At 39.0% G+C, this 17,531-nt stretch overlaps 1 protein-coding gene and 1 long non-coding RNA gene across 2 annotated transcripts; one reads left to right on the forward strand and one right to left on the reverse strand.

The window, feature by feature from the left end:
• Positions 1-1,506: 1,506 nt before the first annotated feature.
• naalad2 (N-acetylated alpha-linked acidic dipeptidase 2) lies at positions 1,507-15,591 on the forward strand. The gene is made up of 21 exons (XM_040008810.1): positions 1,507-1,731; positions 2,291-2,396; positions 2,870-3,056; positions 4,769-4,870; positions 4,954-5,079; positions 5,281-5,361; positions 5,514-5,619; positions 6,353-6,446; positions 6,617-6,712; positions 7,170-7,255; positions 7,474-7,593; positions 7,673-7,755; positions 7,831-7,894; positions 7,991-8,058; positions 8,159-8,250; positions 9,583-9,673; positions 9,994-10,258; positions 10,366-10,447; positions 10,614-10,706; positions 12,095-12,342; positions 15,132-15,591. Exons 1-20 carry the CDS (start codon positions 1,650-1,652, stop codon positions 12,282-12,284), a joined length of 2,214 nt encoding a protein of 737 aa, XP_039864744.1. The 5' UTR covers positions 1,507-1,649; the 3' UTR covers positions 12,285-12,342; positions 15,132-15,591.
• LOC120719534 lies at positions 12,591-14,447 on the reverse strand. The gene is made up of 3 exons (XR_005692714.1): positions 13,883-14,447; positions 13,720-13,782; positions 12,591-13,493 (listed from the first exon to the last, which is right to left on the reverse strand). It is a non-coding gene; the product is annotated as an uncharacterized LOC120719534 (long non-coding RNA).
• Positions 15,592-17,531: the final 1,940 nt, after the last annotated feature.

The raw sequence follows: 17,531 nt of genomic DNA on the forward strand, positions 1-17,531 counted from the left end.
CAAAGGACAGTTGACCACAGAGAAATTATTGCTAAAATTATAACTGTATAATCACTGTGAGAGATATTAGATGTTTGATTTGAATTTTTGCTAAAAAAAAACAACTAAGAATTGCTGTTTGGGGAGATGCATGTGAGAGTCCATGTTATTGTGATTATGACCTTTAGATCTCTGCATGGACAAACACCAGCATACATCAGAGAACATTTACACCCATAGGTCCCCAGAGGTCTCTGAGGTCATGTGATCAGGGCCTTGTGTATCATACAAGGCTGAAAACTAAAGCAGACAGCGCTTTTGCAACAGTTGCTCCAAGACTCTGAAACTCCTTCTGAGCTTGGGGATCTTTGGGTTTGATGAACGCTTTCAAAAACAAATAAAAACTCTTTTTTTTTTTAGACTTTTTGTTTTTCAGTTTTTCAGCATTTTGTTGTGAAGCCCTTTGTGATGTTTTTCTTGAAATGTGTTATACAAATAAAACTTTCTTACTTACAGTTTATTAATTATACCTGAAAAACAAGTTAAATAAAAAAAAATCAACATCTAAATGCCGATAACTTAATTTAATTTGATTCCCAGATAAACAGCTTGTTGAGGAGTCACTGTTGTGGTTTGTGAACTCCTCACATTCCTGAGGGCAGAGAGCCTCCTCCCCACTTCACGCTTCAGCCGACTGCATGAAAGAGCTATCCTATACACCACACAGCTGTTCACAGAGCCAGGAGGGGTCAAGCAGAGCAGAGCATGCAAGTCTTTGCTGTGTGAAAACATGCATGACTATCAATAGCAACAGACAGTGGTCTAATAGGAAATCATGAAATTTTAGCTGATATGGATCTTAAAGTAAATAAACTTGTGCTTAATAACCTGCTTCCCTCTGTAGGAGCTCGGCTCACATTTCAGCATTGTGTAGAAAGGAGATTAAAGCTATCATACCTTTGATTGTGTGACAGAAATGGGTTTCACTAACCTGATTTGTTAGATCCCTCCTTTCTAAATAAAAGCCTCTGTAGCTGGTGAAATGTGCATTTTATTTCTTTTATTTGAGATTAATTACATTTTTATTATTAAAAAGGCCAATATCAGACATTTCCAGGTTTGGTACTTTGATGGAGGTTATGAGAGAGTTCAGAAAGAGCATGCTGGGCTAAAGTTTGTTCAGCTGGATCAGTGTCTGCTGACTAGAAGTGTTCAGTGCCCTACAAATTTCCCCCATGACCGAAAGTGATTTAGTATCTGCTATTCCATTTTCACTCAGCCAACCTCTGCTTTTTTTCTCCACTAGTGTCATTAACCCCCACCCCCCACTAGGAAAACAGTATCCAGAGTGGCTATCTTGTTTTATACTGAGTAATAACTGAGTCAGCACTGGAACAGCCAAGGTGCACGGCACAGCAATCAGCTCACAGGCAAAGCCAAGCATTAATGACTAGTTTCTTCTTTGCATTCCTGTCCAAGTTTTCACTCACCGCCTCTTTCAGTCAGCCACCACACTCCCTCCCTCTCTGTGTATCACACTCCACCTCACTCTGCCATTCCCCCGCTGTGCACTTCTCAAACAAATTACTCTCTATCGCTATCTCTGCAAGCGTGCCCTGTGGAGTCAGTTGTGTCCGTGTGTGGAAAAGTTGGAGCCGTGCCGTTTTAAAATGAGGAAAGAGAGCAGGTGGATTCGGTGGATCAAGTGGATTGTGATTGTGACAGTTTTGTTCGTGCTGGGCTTCTGCATAGGTAAGCGCGTAAAGCCAACCCTAGCTTTATCTGTATACTGATTGATATTGCCTGCGTGCTTTTCTGTTCCTTTTTAATGAAGTCTCTAATGCTATTGGGGGAACAACAGTATAGCTGTCCTGGTATTAATGAAGAAACCAGAGAGAGTTAATTAAATGACTTAAATAAATACACTGCTTAAGGAGATAAAGCTTTTTTTGCTTTGTTTTTGTGAATTTCTCTAAAATGATTAATGTGAACTGTTAAAGTACTTAGTGCCCTTCGTGATGGCACAGTTTGAAGAGCTTGAGTGTCACCATACTGACAGATTTCACGTCTTTGTGCTCACAGCAGGTTAACACTCACTCCATAAACCCAACGAACCTTACAATATAACATTGGCAACCTTTTGTCAAGCACCAATACAACCAGTATAGTCCATCTATAGCCTTCTATTTCCTCTTTAAACTAACAATTTTAAACACATAACAGTGTGTGTGGTAACAATTCGCTTCTTAAGAGAAGTGATGCCATTACAACTCACTCAATGCTTGTTTGTGCTCTATTTGTCTATGTGTAGGCTGGTTTGCAAAGCCTTCAAACACACAAAACCACACGGATTCCAGCCATTACCTGAAGGATTTTTTGGAGGAAATGAAGGCAGATAAGATCAGAGAACATCTCAGGTAAAAAGTGATCACCAGTATACTAAATCTGTTGTGTAAATCTGTATTGCAGTGGTCTCTGTTGACTTTTTGACCCCCTCTGCTCCAATGTTTGTAGTCGCACAGCAGTGCTAGTCATGGCGCTGACATCCCACTGACTCACCCAAATCCAACATGGTGTGCCAGGTGGTTTGTTGAGACCTCTGAGGACTCCAGCAAAGTGTACTGAAATCATGCTGGTTACTAAATACTTAGTTTTTTATTGTGAAGTCTAGTTTTGATCCAAAGAACCTGAAGGTGAACTATAGCAACATGAACTGTTTCAGTTGAGTGAAAACATCTGGGCATGTGCATCATGTTGCGTTCAAGTGAAATCATGTATCAGCCTTGAATGCATGTAATAATTTTCTTTACATTTATTTTTTATGTATTCAGTTCAAGGTGCTATTCTTCACATAACAGTGCCACTGTAACCATCAGCATCCTCTCCACAGGAAATTTACACAACTTCCTCACCTGGCAGGCACAGAGCAGAACCTGAAGTATGCGGAGCAGATCATGAAAGAGTGGCAGATGTTTGGAATAGACTCAGTGGAGATGGTGCCGTATGATGTCCTCTTGTCCTATCCCAATGAGTCACAACCAAATTACATCTCAATTGTTGATCACCTTGGCAATGAGGTACAGTATGCTGGAAAAATGTGTACTGAAAGTGCATGTTGATGCAACATTGATTCAAAAAGACAGCATGCAAATTGTTGTGCAACCTTTCTATATAATGCATACCTCCCCAAACCTCTACTTGTGTCTGGTGCAATATTTCTGTTTTTATAGCATTAGGATGGAAGTCATTGTCATTTCATTTCATAGTCTGTAAAACAACCATTTTCATGTCTTGTGTTCAGATAGTGGAACCACTTTGGATTTATTTGTACTTCACACAGTGGGACACATTTAGTGACACTAATCCATTTCACCACCTCAAGAATAAAAAGCCTCTTGTGATTTTCCCATGCATTTGAACATTCAGACCTCTTACTACTTCTCACTGTATCTGGAGAGGTAACAAAGTTGCTGACTGCATGTAGAAAAGACACACAGTAACATATTACTTCAACCCCCCTCTCCTCTCCTCTCCTCTCCTCCCCCACCCTTCTGATAGTCTTCACCACAGAAATGCAAGACTTACTTGTTTGAGTCCAAGGTCCATTTAAGGTCTCGGTGTGAGATAAACCTCTGTGAGTGTCTGATAATGATACAACACAGAAAAACAGTATTGGTGCAATGCATTAAGGAGTTTAAAAGCAATCAGAGCAGCTAAATGTCTGAAGCCTGGGAATTATTTCAGGAAGTCAGCTTGAGCTGCATTTCATCACACAGATGTAGCATGCCCCCCAAATGTTTTTTAAAACTCAGATGAGAAAAGAAGAAGTTTAGTGTTTGGCATTTTACTTGAAAAGAAACTTCAAATCTTAAAAATAGTTTCTCAGTATTGTAACTGATCAGTTAACCTTAATTTATAAAGTAGCTTTGGCTATCAGATCTAGTTAAATTAAAACAGTGTTTCCCTCCAATGCAGTGCCATTACCTTTAATCTGTAATTAAATACAGTGCTTCACATGTTAGAACACTTATGACACGGAGATCGGGAATAATTGAGATTTATACACCAGAGTGAACGACTGTCAGTTAACCTGGTCACATATATGATCCCACCTTGTATAATCTGAAGTTTAATTTTATATGCCAGGGATAATCTTCTTCAGCGTGACCTGAACTTCATGCAATATGCTGCATGTAACTGGAGTGGAACAAAACTACTGCTATTTTGTGCCTTAGTGAGTGTAACCCCATGCTTTAGGAACTGAACTCTGTGTGACTTCAGGGAAAGCTGTATCTCTATGTTTATATGGTGGCTTCACACAGCAGACTGGCCTTGAAGGGGGCTGTTAGACATTTAATAGGCAGTATATAATGGAAAGCCTGCTGAATGTTTTGAAAACGCTCAACTCTGTGGGGATCTGTGTGTAGTAGGTAGGCTGGTCGCATACGACAGAGGTGCTTCACACCATAACAAGCAGAGGTCGTGTGGTCCTGGGTTCTATATAAGTAAGGACCCAGAAGCGTCCAGTACTGTCATCCTTTATTTTCTGCTGTTGGTGTATTTGCTTATGGTATACACCAAAGGGAGGCTTCTGCTTCTGTGTTGGTTAACTCTGCTCTTTTTAGATGCTTTGCAATCTAGTCCAGACAACCATTGTCGTGTGTTTTTACTTTTTGACAAGATGAAAGCTGAATTCACAGCTGACCAGCTTCTGATGGAAGCGAGGAAAGAGTTTCCTCAGCTGTTCTAATCCAGTTTAGTTTAGCCTCGTCTGTCTTTACTCTCTCAGGTTTTTAACACTTCCTTGGCTGAGCCGGTTCCACAGGGTTATGAAGATATTTCCAACATCGTACCTCCATACAGTGCTTTTTCTGCCAAAGGACAGCCTGAGGTAAACAAACATGTGTACACACGAACAATTATAATATTAAAACAGGCACCCGAGGCCTTTGCTTCTCCTTTGTTTCTCTTCAGGGGGACCTGGTGTATGTCAACTATGGTCGCACAGAAGACTTTTCTCAGTTACAAAGGGAGATGGGCATCAATGTAACAGGGAAGATTGTCATTGTCAGATATGGAAAAATATTCAGAGGCAATAAGGTAAGAAAAGTGTTTTCCTGGTAAATTTCAAAATATGCCAAAAATGTTTAAATTTTCATTCATCTTTAAGCGATTAATGCACTCTGTCAGCGTCACATCAGTCATCTGATTATGTGATGACTGGTTGAGAAGAAACATGACACTTTTTCTTCAAAATAACCCACAGCTCCCTCTCTGCCTCTCATCCTGTCTGTCTGCCAGGTGAAGAACGCCGTGTTAGCCGGAGCAAAAGGGATCATTATGTTCTCAGACCCAGCAGATTACTGGGCTGATGGAATCCAGGTGGGAATTTTAAAAAGCCACGATGCAGTGACAGTATCTACAAACAACTGCAATTAATTTGTGATTAACCTTTTCTTGAAATCACAGTCTGACCACTGGCACGTCAGGACAAAAATGTAAGAATTAGCATTTTAGAATTTGTTTACTTGCAGCCCTACCCCGACGGCTGGAACCTACCGGGCAGAGGAGTTCAGAGAGGAAATGTTCTCAACCTGAATGGAGCAGGAGACCCGCTCACACCAGGGTACCCTGCTAAAGGTGGGCGCTGCCATGCGCTAGAGTCTGTACTCTCATCATGAGCATGGATGTCATAGTAATTTGGGGCTTTTAATGATTTCTTTGAAGCACCTTTAATGACTTTAAAGAAGAAGAATTAGGTATACAAGTTTTAAGTGATCTTGAATTTTTCTCTAATTCACACAATTACTCAAACTTTCACGTACAGGGTCAGAAGTATTTAATATATTAACTGTTGCGTAAGTTGGACCCTGACTAGAAACTTTTGGTAGCCATCAACAAGTTTCTGCCATATTTATGACTGGATAATTGACCACTCTCTTATCAGAACTGATCAAGTTCAGTTAAATTAGTTGTTTTTCTTGTATGGGCTATGCTTAAAGGCAGAGTCTGTGCCAAGAAATCAACCAATATCGAGCCAGAATTACACCAGAAAGTTGTTGATGGCCACCAAACGCATCTGGTTGAGGAACAACTTGCTAAGAAACATTTAACCAAATATTAGTGGGGATGTATATATACTTTTGACCCTATGTGTATAATTCGAGTTTATGATTAGATTAGATTAGATTAGATTAGAAAAATCCAAGATATTTTAAAACTTGTGCACACAGTTCTTTTTTTGTTAACAGTTCAAAGAAATCATTCAAAGCCCCAAATTACCATAATATTTATGCCCATGAAGACTATAAGTAAACTTCTGACCACTATTCTACATAGAGTTTACCTAACAACATAATTTCCTCTCCTGCAGAATACACCTACAGAGTCAGCCCAGAGGATGGAGTAGGACTTCCCAACATCCCTGTGCATCCAATTGGCTTCCACGACGCTTTTCGTCTTCTGAAGTATGAATATTTTTTTTCCATTTCAAACACTTGGTAATAATGACCAATTTATTAGAGCATTGTTTTCACTTTCACTTCCATCTGGAGTTTAAGGTAACAAATGATACATTTGACTGGAGGCCCCTGGATGACATTGCTAGTGAATTTGTAAATAATTTTTCATGTTACAGTAACATGGGAGGAGAGATTCCACCCAACAATTGGAAGGGAGCTCTGAACGTCTCCTATAGGATTGGCCCAGGCTTTACAGATGAATTTAAGAGCCAGTAAGTTCTTGTCTAAAGCTTAAATCCTTCACATTTTCATACTAAACCCCTTTCCTCTCCCACTGGCTGTTCTTCCTCTGCCACTTCAGTCCAGTCTCCAGTCTGTTTTTAGTGTTTGTCTCTTCTTTTTGTTGCTCTTGTTCACATTCTGTGACCCAGTGGCATCAAGCCAACTGAAATACAACGGAGGCCTTTGTACTGCCTGTGTGTGAGAGACATAACTAAATGCACACAACAAATCAAATCAGCTGTTCCTAGCAGACCTAAATTTTGAGCTGCAGTTTAAAGTTGTTCATTATAAAACAAACTTAAATAATAGCATTTTGTGTGTTGAAACTTATACCCCAGGCATGATCCCCAGGTTTTTGCACCAGTCATTTCCTGTTAAATTATTTTGGTCTGTTTGTGTCTTAATACCTTTGCATGTATCACTCATTCCTCAATCTGCCTCTCTCAGGAAGGTGCGTATGAACATCCACACTAACAACCAGGTAACCAGAATCTACAACGTCATTGGAAAGATTAGAGGAGCTCAGGAGCCAGGTACCAGAAACCCTTCATTCTGCATCACACAATTAGCATTGACGTGCAGACCGCAGCGTGGATACACAAACAAATTCGATGTCTGCATACAGTACGATATATAGGAATGAAAATACAGCTTGACTGTTGTTTGTCTGTTCAGAGACATTAAAACAGTGTCTTAGTGTCTTTTTTATTTAACATCTCTTGCTACATGTGCTGTTGGTGGGTTTGTGTAGACAGGTATGTGATTCTCGGAGGGCACCGCGATGCCTGGGTGTTTGGAGGAATCGATCCCATGTCTGGCGCAGCAGTGGTCCATGAAACTGTCAGGAGTGCTGGCAGGCTGCTAAGTACAGGTATGATTTTCCCAGTAAGTGAATGAAATAATTACTGTATTAATACTCAGGATTCATTGACATCTGTTTGTGTGTGTAGGCTGGAGGCCAAGAAGGACTATAATATTTGCCAGCTGGGATGCAGAGGAGTTTGGACTGCTGGGATCTACAGAATGGGCAGAGGTACCGTATATGCAAACGTACACACACTATATTTAAAACACACACAGAATTATCTCACTTCACCCTTCTCGTCAGGATAATGCCAGGCTTCTGCAGGAGAGAGCTGTGGCCTACATCAATGCAGACTCTGCAATAGAGGGTGAGAATGCTTTTCTGTGCACATATTGAAAAAATGACTTAGTGCCAGGTTGTTTCTGGTTTTATTTGTATGTGTAAATGTCTTTTTAAACTCCAGGTATGTACACTCTGAGGGTTGACTGCACTCCATCACTGCATACTTTGGTGTATGACATCACGAAGCAGGTGGACAGATTTAAATTACCACAGATCTGAGTATATGATGCTTGTCCAAGCATCTTCTTCTGTCGACCCTGAGGTCATCTGTTTTCATGTTTTGGAGCAGATACCCAGTCCAGAAGGAGGAGAAGAGGGAGTATCTCTGTACGAGAGCTGGCATAAGAGGGACAACTGGACAAATGACCGTGATGCACCCAGGTAGAAAGCTACAAAGTTAGACAAAATAGGATAATAAGCATTATTATTAATAAGCAACAGTAAAAAATATTGCCATTTGGGCACATTGTGTAAGATGCACTAACCAGCCAGAACAGGTACAGCAAATAAATGCATTTAGGCATGTAGACAACCTTCCAAAGTTTAAGTAACTTTGAATGTGGTGTGTTTGTTGGTGTCAGATGGGCTGGTCTGAGTATTTCAGAAACTGCTGATATACTTGGATTTTCCCACACAACCATCTCTAGGGTTTACAGAGGATGGTCCCAAAAAGAGAAAATATGTAGTGGGCAGCAGTTCTCTGGGAGAAAGTGCCTTGTTGATTGCAGGGATCAGAGGCGAATGACTGCTTCCAGCTGACAGGAAGGCTACAGTTACTCAGAGCACCATTTTTTACAACCAAGGTATGCAGAAGATTAACAATAAATGAATTCTTAAAGAAGATGGTCTACGGCAGCAGAAGACCACACCAGATGTGAGTCATGTTAGCTAACAACATGGGGTCACCAAAACTGGACAGTAGAAGATTGGAAGAACGTTTGCTGGTCTGATGAGTCTAAATTTGGCTGTTTGGATGGATGGTAGGGTCAGAAGTTGGTATTAAAAACATATAATCATGGATTGATCTGGCCTTTTGTGAACATTTCAGGCTGGTGATGATGTAATTATGTGGGGGACATTATTTTTCGCTTTGGGCTCTTCAGTACCAACAGAGCATCGTTTAAACACCACAGTCTACCTGAGTATTGTTTCTGATCATGCTAATAAAAAAAGGGATTCTGACGGTTGATTCCAGAAAGATAACACTCCATGTTAGAAAGCAACTTTTTCTGAAGACAGAAGGTCAAACTGAGTACTTTGCAAAGTGTACCTTATAAAATGTCCAACGAGTGCATATGCATTCTACTTAAAAGCCGTATCTATTCAGTCTAGTCTTTTAGTGTTTGTAAATTAGCGTTAACCTCCTAGGACCACATATGTGGACATCACATTTTTGGTTGTCTAGACCAAAATACTAAATTTTGCAGTACAAGGGCCTGATATCCATTTACGAGGACATTATGCTGCTTCTGTTTTATCAAAATTTAAAACAAATATCCTCATATGTGGCTCTCATTTTTCTTAGAAACAAAAATCAGGTTAAAAAAATCTGCTGATTCTTTGTTTTTACATACATTGGGTCCCAATATGCCCAAATTAAAAAAAAAATGCATGCCATGGAAGAGTTCGGGTCTTAGGAGGTTAAGTTAAATTTTGAATATGAAGAGTCTCGCTCATTTTTCACTTATATGGCTCAATCCTGGTGTTTCGTAGGATCAGTAAACTTGGGTCAGGCAGTGATTTCGAGGCCTATTTTATCCGTCTGGGAATTGCTTCAGGCAGAGCTCGATACACAAAGAACACGGTGAGACATGCTGCACTCCCACATTTATCCATATAGTTATTTGTTTTTACCACAATTAAGGTATATGGCTATGTGCTTTTGCTGTATTCATAGTGTAAGCGTTTGTATATCCAGAGTTCTTTATATTTGCATTTTTATTTTATACTACAATGTAAATCTACTGTGTTTTATTCAAGATCGATGTTATTGAAAGTTTGGCTTTACCAAAGGGTGGAGTATCTTAGTGAGAATAAGAGGTGACTGAAGGGTCTTTATTGTAGAGGTTAAGTAACTGTGAGCAAGCATGGACTCATGGTGAAGTATTTTATGTGTCTATTCAGAAAACAGAGCGCTACAGTAGCTATCCAGTCTATCACAGTGTGTATGAAACCTTCGAGATCGTGGAGAAGTTCTACGACCCCTCGTTTAAGAGGCTTCAGGCGGTGGCCCAGGTGAGAGGTGCGCTCATCTTTCTGTTGGCTGACTCCCAGCTGCTCCCTCTGGATGTTAATGAGTATGCAGATTCACTGAGGAAATATGCACAGAGCATAGCACAGCTGGCCCAGAAGAACTTAGTGGAAATGGAGATGTATAAGGTGTCATTTGGTGAGTTATGGTCACTGTTAATACAATAATGTCATGACCCAAAGATTGCAGAAGTGCTGTCACAGTATATGTGGTGCACACTTTTTAATTGTATCTATTTTCTCTAGATTCCCTCTTTTCTGCAGTCGAGAACTTCACTGTTGCAGCCAGGGATTTCCACGAGCGCCTTCAGACTCTCAACAAAGCGGAGTACAAATTGTGTTTAACGTGTTAAAAATTTCAGGCGTCTTAATCAAAAGCTTCACTATACTTTTCTGCATGTTTCTACTGTATACAGTCCTTGAAATGTGTCTTGAGACTTGACATGTAGTGAAATTCAGATGGAGGTGTAATAGTATTTTTTTTGTATGTGCAGTCCTCTTCAGCTACGGATCATGAATGATCAGCTTATGTACTTGGAGAGAGCCTTTATAGACCCTCTGGGCTTACCTGGCAGACCTTTCTACAGGTTAGTGTCTCACAAACATACACAAAAAACATTTTTCTATTTTTTTGCATTGTTTTACAGCTACACCTCAGTATACTGCCCTTTAGTTAGCAGCATGGACTGAGTTAGCATTATTATGAGCAGTACGATTTATCTAGATTAATTCATTTTTTTTAAATTTCACAAATTTTGCAAAACATGTCTGTAGTGTTGTATTATTCTTTGAGAATACCTGGACAGGTGGAGGCAATGCTCTGGAGAGGACAGGAATGATGGAGAAGATTTAAGCATGTAGTGAAAGAGGACATGCAGTGAGGTGGTGTGACAGATGAGGATACTAGAGATGGAGGCAGATGGAGGCAGATGATCTGCTGTTGTCACCCCTAAAGGGAGCAGCCAAAAGAAGATTTCTTAAAACTAATACATCACAAAGCAGTAGTCTATGCAGTAGCAACGTTTTTAAATTGCAGCTTCTCAAGATTGAGCAGCCTTGTTAGTGTTGTCGCCACCTTACTGTGGCTGCTTAGAACAGAATGATTTATTTCTTTGGTTTACATTTACAAGGCATAACATGTGAAACTACAAAGCATTAAATTGAGAAAACAGCTATTATGAGAAAAGTGTAACAGTCATTGCATCTCATTGGGCTTTCTGGGATGTCCACTTCACCCTCTATTTCTGTCAGTTAATGTGAATTTAAACATAGTGCAGCTCAGCTCTATGGTTTACCGATCCAGTCTCAAAGTACACTTTGGGATGGGCTCCTATGTCATATGAGTCTCCAATAAAACACTTGTGCTATTGGGTACCTCACAAGACAGATAATCTTTAAAACTGCTTCGTCTGCGGTCCTTGTCACTGAATATATTCTGCATCTATGCTGTACATTTGAAAATTTTACTCTTTTCTAAATGTGATATTTTAAACCCAAGACTAGCAAAGTTTACCTTGGTTTAGTCGTCCTATGTGTGCATTTAACAGTAAAAAGAAAATGCTAAATGGCACAAATACTGTGTAGTAGTTTCTAGATTTTTTAGAAGTATTTATAAATTCTGTCATGTGATGTTTTCGTGCAGACAGCTGTCACTCTTTTTTATAAACATTCATAATTATTTTTTAATAATTACACGATAACTACAGTGTCCTTCAGACTCTTGGCTCCTGAAACAAATTTTAAATATTATTTTGATCCTTTTAAACTGTATGCATGACTGCTTCTCAGATTTATACATTTGAAAACACAGCTGACTGTGAGAGGCAGTAGATGTCAAGACTCTTGTCCTCTTTACTTGTTCCCACTCTTGAACTTCTTTTTTTCAGAAATAGCACACATGTATTTCTCTTGAAATACCAGTGAATGCATTCCCCTAACAATACACTTCCATTTAATTCATCTGTTCTATTTTCAGGCATGTGATTTTTGCTCCCAGCAGCCACAATAAATATGCAGGGGAGTCTTTCCCTGGGATCTATGATGCTTTATTTGACATTCAGAACTCAGCTGACCCAGCAAAGGCCTGGGAGGAAGTCAAGCGTCAGATCAGCATAGCAGCTTTCACTGTCCACGCTGCTGCCATGACCCTCACACCGCCTGCATGAAGACAATATAAAAATGTGTAATTAATTTGACAATTATAAGATCTCCAGTTCAACACACATGGGAATCCATGCAGATTTTTTTGACAAATTTACTCAAATGAAAGGTACACAGCAAAGTTTATTGCATGATAAAATGATCTCATGTTGTGGAAACACTGTCAAACATTTATCCTATGTTTAAAACGCTGAGCTGTCAACGTTATGACATACAAGGGATGACATTACGAGGCAATGAAGCCCAGACATTCGAACAACAGTTGTAAAAAAAAAAAAAAAAAGCTTAAGTGACAATCAGGAAAAGTTACAGTGTAAAGGCAAAAATATGACAATAATTTCACAAATAATAATATAAAATATAATCCATACAGTTAGGGTGAATAAATCTGATACTGTGTTAACTGGAAACAACATTGGTGTTCTTACACTCATAAATATCTTTTGTGACTTCTTTGTGTGATTTTTGTATAAGGACACCTAAAGAGAATGCACAGAAATAACACATGAATTCCATATTGTGGAGGCTGACAACAACACATACTCATTAGAGAAAAATGTCTTGATGCATGCTCAATCATCCAGGTAAGGAAATCTGGTGGGAGAAACATTTTGAGTCACTTATCCAAGTGACTTGATAAGTGACTTATCAAGTCACTTGGATAAGTTTCGAGTCACTTATCCAAGTGACTTGAAATGTTTCTGCCACTGAAAACGCTAAATCCAGATGAACGGAATCAATCTTTTTGGGATTAGAGAAAAATATCAAAGAGATAACTTAAGACTAAAATTGATTCATCCATGTGGCTAGATAAATAAGCTGCCTAACCACAGTTATATCCCTTAAGCCTTGATTAAAGCTACAGTACATTGCCAGTGTTAGTGCAAGGTTTGAGGTTTCATCTGTTTACTTTTAATAAAAGGTCTGACATTAAACATTTGATTTAAAAGGAGGTCAAGTGAAAGAAATCAGATTTGCCACAGTGACACTACTGAAGGGAAGGACAGATACACAGGCGACAAAAGACTAAAGAGGGGAACAAGCTGGAAGTGAGCTCTGAGTGTCCTATGTGTGATTGGTGTCCTCCTGTTCCTGATTCTGTGGCAGGGAGGGCAGGTCCAGACAGGCCCATGTGATTGGTTCAGCCTTCTTAAGAGACACCTCCATCTTAGAAGCCAACAGGTTCACCGCACTGTTTTTTTTACCTCCACAGCCTGATAGGATCAAGAAAAGGGATGGCGTCTTTTAGGTTTTTAATTCTATTTTATATCGTTACTACCACTGGAGGGCGCCAAATGTGTAACTTTCCAAAAACATGTGCTGCTATATTAATATTAATCATTTAACAATAGTCAAAGTAAAATCAACAGTGATCATGCAATACAGCTTAATATTAAAGCACAAACAAAGTTTATAATGAAACACAAGGTGGTCACTTACCCCCCATAAAATTATCTTCTGTTCAAACTCTTTATCTCCTTCAAACATTACATGAATGTTCACCTGGGACAATCAGAGAATTACTTATTACCAACATTAGTCATAATTAGAGATATGATGGGGTGTATATGTGAGAGGTAGAACATGTCTTTGTGGTTTCTACCGTGGTGCTGTTGGCCTCGACATAACTGAGCTCTGGCAAGGAGTTCTTTGCATAGATGGAGATGATAACTTGACTGCCGGTCTGGTGCCAGTCAAATCTACACGGCATCACCGTCGTCCCCTGGAGATAGAGAGAGTCAGAGAAAGACAAGATGATCATCATCAGGAAACTATAACATTTGTTAACTTGAAAAATTTGCATTTCCTGCGAAAATGCAGTGTGGATGCTTTAAGCTGAAGCTGTCTGCAAAAACTAGCTGAAAAAGCTGAAAAGTTGCAGAGATTGTAAAAACTTTGCAGAAGCAAAATAAGTTCGCTAAAATGTAATAACTTAGCAGAACTGCAATATCTTAGAGGAAATATAATACTTGGCAGAAATACAATAGCATAGCAGAACTTTGCAAAAATAGTGTAACTTACCAGAAACATGATAACTTCCCAAAAATACAAGAACTTAGGAGAAATTGTATAAGATAACAGAAAGAATATATTTAGCCAAAAATACTTAAACATTACAGAAACACTATGATTTAGAAAAATAGTACAACATAGCAGAAATACTGTGATTTACAGGAGACACTGTGATGAACTATGAATATTGTAATTTTAAATTAATACTATGTTTTAGCACAAATACTATAATTTGACAAAAATACTATCATTTGGCAGAAATACTATGTTTCAGCACAAATACTCTGGTTTAGCACAAATATTATAACATAGCAGAAATATAATTATATAGCAGAAATGCTATATTTAGAAAGAAAAATATAATATAGTAGAAATAGTATGATTTAGCAGAAATACTGTATTTAGCACAAGTACCAAAAAGTAGCAGAAATACTATGATTTAGCAGAAATACTATGATTGAGCAGAAGTACTAAGATGTAGTAAAAGTACTTTGATTTAACAGAATTACAATTATGGAGGAGTAATACTTTAAAATGGGAGAAATATTGATACACACGCACATACACAGAGCCTAAAGGGAAGAGTATTTGTGCCATGGAGTGTTAACAAGAATGTGAGGTCCATATTAGAAAAGCTGGTAAAATCATAAAAGTTTGCAGAATTGTAATTGAATTACTGGTCTGTGACAGTGTATTAATTTGTAGGGAAAAAAAATGTTGACAAGGTGGAATCGAACCCACGACCTTTGGTTTGCAGACCCGTGTCATTACCAACTGCGCCACTGGGAAAGAGAGCAGGCAAATATAGAGACAATTATAAGATCTCCAGTTCAACACACATGGGAATCCATGTTTATCTGGATGTTTTCCAGAACACCTAGACCTGCAGAACAATGTGAAATGCTTCATCAAAGCTTGAGAAATCTTTGTACTTTTTCAGGTTTCTGTTTTATGATGTGGCTCCACAAATAAATCTGTTTTTTTAATGTTTTGTAATAATATTTGTGATTACAAGTCCACTCAACTCTTCACATGTGGGCACAAAGATCACTGATTTTAGTTATGAACGCAGATTTTTTTGACAAATTTACTCAAATGAAAGGTACACAGCAAAGTTTATTGCATGATAAAATGATCTCATGTTGTGGAAACACTGTCAAACATTTATCCTATGTTTAAAACGCTGAGCTGTCAACGTTATGACATACAAGGGATGACATTACGAGGCAATGAAGCCCAGACATTCGAACAACAGTTGTAAAAAAAAAAAAAAAAAGCTTAAGTGACAATCAGGAAAAGTTACAGTGTAAAGGCAAAAATATGACAATAATTTCACAAATAATAATATAAAATATAATCCATACAGTTAGGGTGAATAAATCTGATACTGTTGTGGAGCAGGGAAATTATTTTACTGCTATTGTTAAATAATTATTATCATTACCATTGCATTAATAATATAATCTGCAGTACGATCATTGCTTTAACAATGTAACAGATAGCTTTAAGAAGGCCTTAAGATGTTATGCATACAGTTATTATGTTAACCTTGTATTTCAGGTGCAGGTATGACTATTTTATACACAATGCATATCTGTGCTTATTAAAGAGTTGGAGCTCGGTCAATTAATTGGGGGTTGGAAGCTTTGTTCGGCGCGATGTCCGGACAATCTATTGTGCAAGTGACTTGGAGCCATAGAAGGAATTGCAATACATGCTTACAAAACATTTATATCAGGTCATTTTATATTAAGCTTTTAGTAAGAGGTTCTTGATTAAAACATTTATTTTAAGTAGATGATATATCCATAGTTTCAGTTCGATTATTACATATACGAGAGTGGTTTCTGTCTCTCTGTCTGGTTAGAGGTCAGGAGCTAGTCGGCGAGGTGAAACAGGGTGCAATTGTGGTTAGCACACAGACACAGACGCACACACACTCAGTTAGAGAGAATCATTTATAGGTGAAAGTTTAATCATGTTTTGCTTGGGGTTGCAAAAAGAGCAGTTTGTCGCAGAACTGCTGCTGAGGTGTCAAGATGACAAGCGAGCATCCGGCAGTGACAGGAAGTACCTGTTATGAAGATGGAAGACGATGTTCTTTTTAAACTATGTTAAAAGTCATTGTGGTTGATTTGACGTCTATATATATTTTGTTGGTGACGCACGAAGGGGCGTCGTTAAATCAAACCCTGATGCTATAAAAATCTGTTTATGCTTTGATTAAGTCGAAGATCAATTGCTGTCTGTGTACAGAATGGTCTTCCCACGCGTGTATTCATTAAAATCATTGTTTGACCAAGAGCTTAAGGAAGGAGTGGTTTGTACTCTCCTTCCTCAATTCTTGAACCTTAACATTTGGGGGCTTCGTCTGGTGGTTGAGGAGGGAGAATTGGAGGTTTAGATGGAGAAATTTGGTGGTCTCTGAGGTGGTCGGACGGGCAGACATGAGTGCCAGTGGTCGAAGTGAGTGGGCATAAGCCGGCTTATCCAAAGGTAAGGCACTACCTGTTGAATTATTTCCAAAGTGTGCCAAATTGGACATGATAAAATTTAAGTCTACTCACTGAAATTACTGGAGGGTGTCTGTTTTGATTTTGATGGAAAATCTCATGAGTTGAAGCAGTTAAAGTCTGCTAGGAAATTGGGTTGGAGTCCCAAGGAAAAGGATTTAAAAGCAGTTAAAGTCTGCTAGGAAATTGGGTTGGAGTCCCAAGGAAAAGGATTTAAAAGCAGTTAAAGTCTGCTAGGAAATTGGGTTGGAGTCCCAAGGAAAAGGGTCTGCTAGGAAAAGTTTAAATACTGGGTTGAAGTCCCAAAGAAATTGAGTTAGAGTCTCAAGTAGTTTGGTAGGGTATTTGGTCATTTTGTGGGTTAAAGTCCCGGTTGGTCATTAGGTCAGGCCTTTGTTGGTCATTTTGTGGGTTAGAATCCCCATTGTCCATCAGGGTCGATCTGCCTCAGTCATACACTTGTTTTGGGTGTTGATTGTTGTTTCAAAGTATTATAAATTATTCTAGAACGGCAGTTAGAGTCTGCTAGGAAGCGCAGAGCCCGGAGGTTACGCTCCCTCCTTGTCGTGGACGCGCGACATTGACCTGTCGGCGAACAGGGTTAGTTCAGTTTGGCTTAACTGTGGGGTACAGGGCATCCTGGAATTAAGCTAGGAGTTAGAGTCTCCTTACCGTTTGGAACGGTATCTGCGCTTTTTTGGTCAGCAAAGGTTGGACCTTGGGTGT

Source organism: Simochromis diagramma, unplaced genomic scaffold (genome assembly GCF_900408965.1).
Source record: "Simochromis diagramma unplaced genomic scaffold, fSimDia1.1 OVJJ01000344.1, whole genome shotgun sequence".
NCBI lineage: Eukaryota > Metazoa > Chordata > Actinopteri > Cichliformes > Cichlidae > Simochromis > Simochromis diagramma.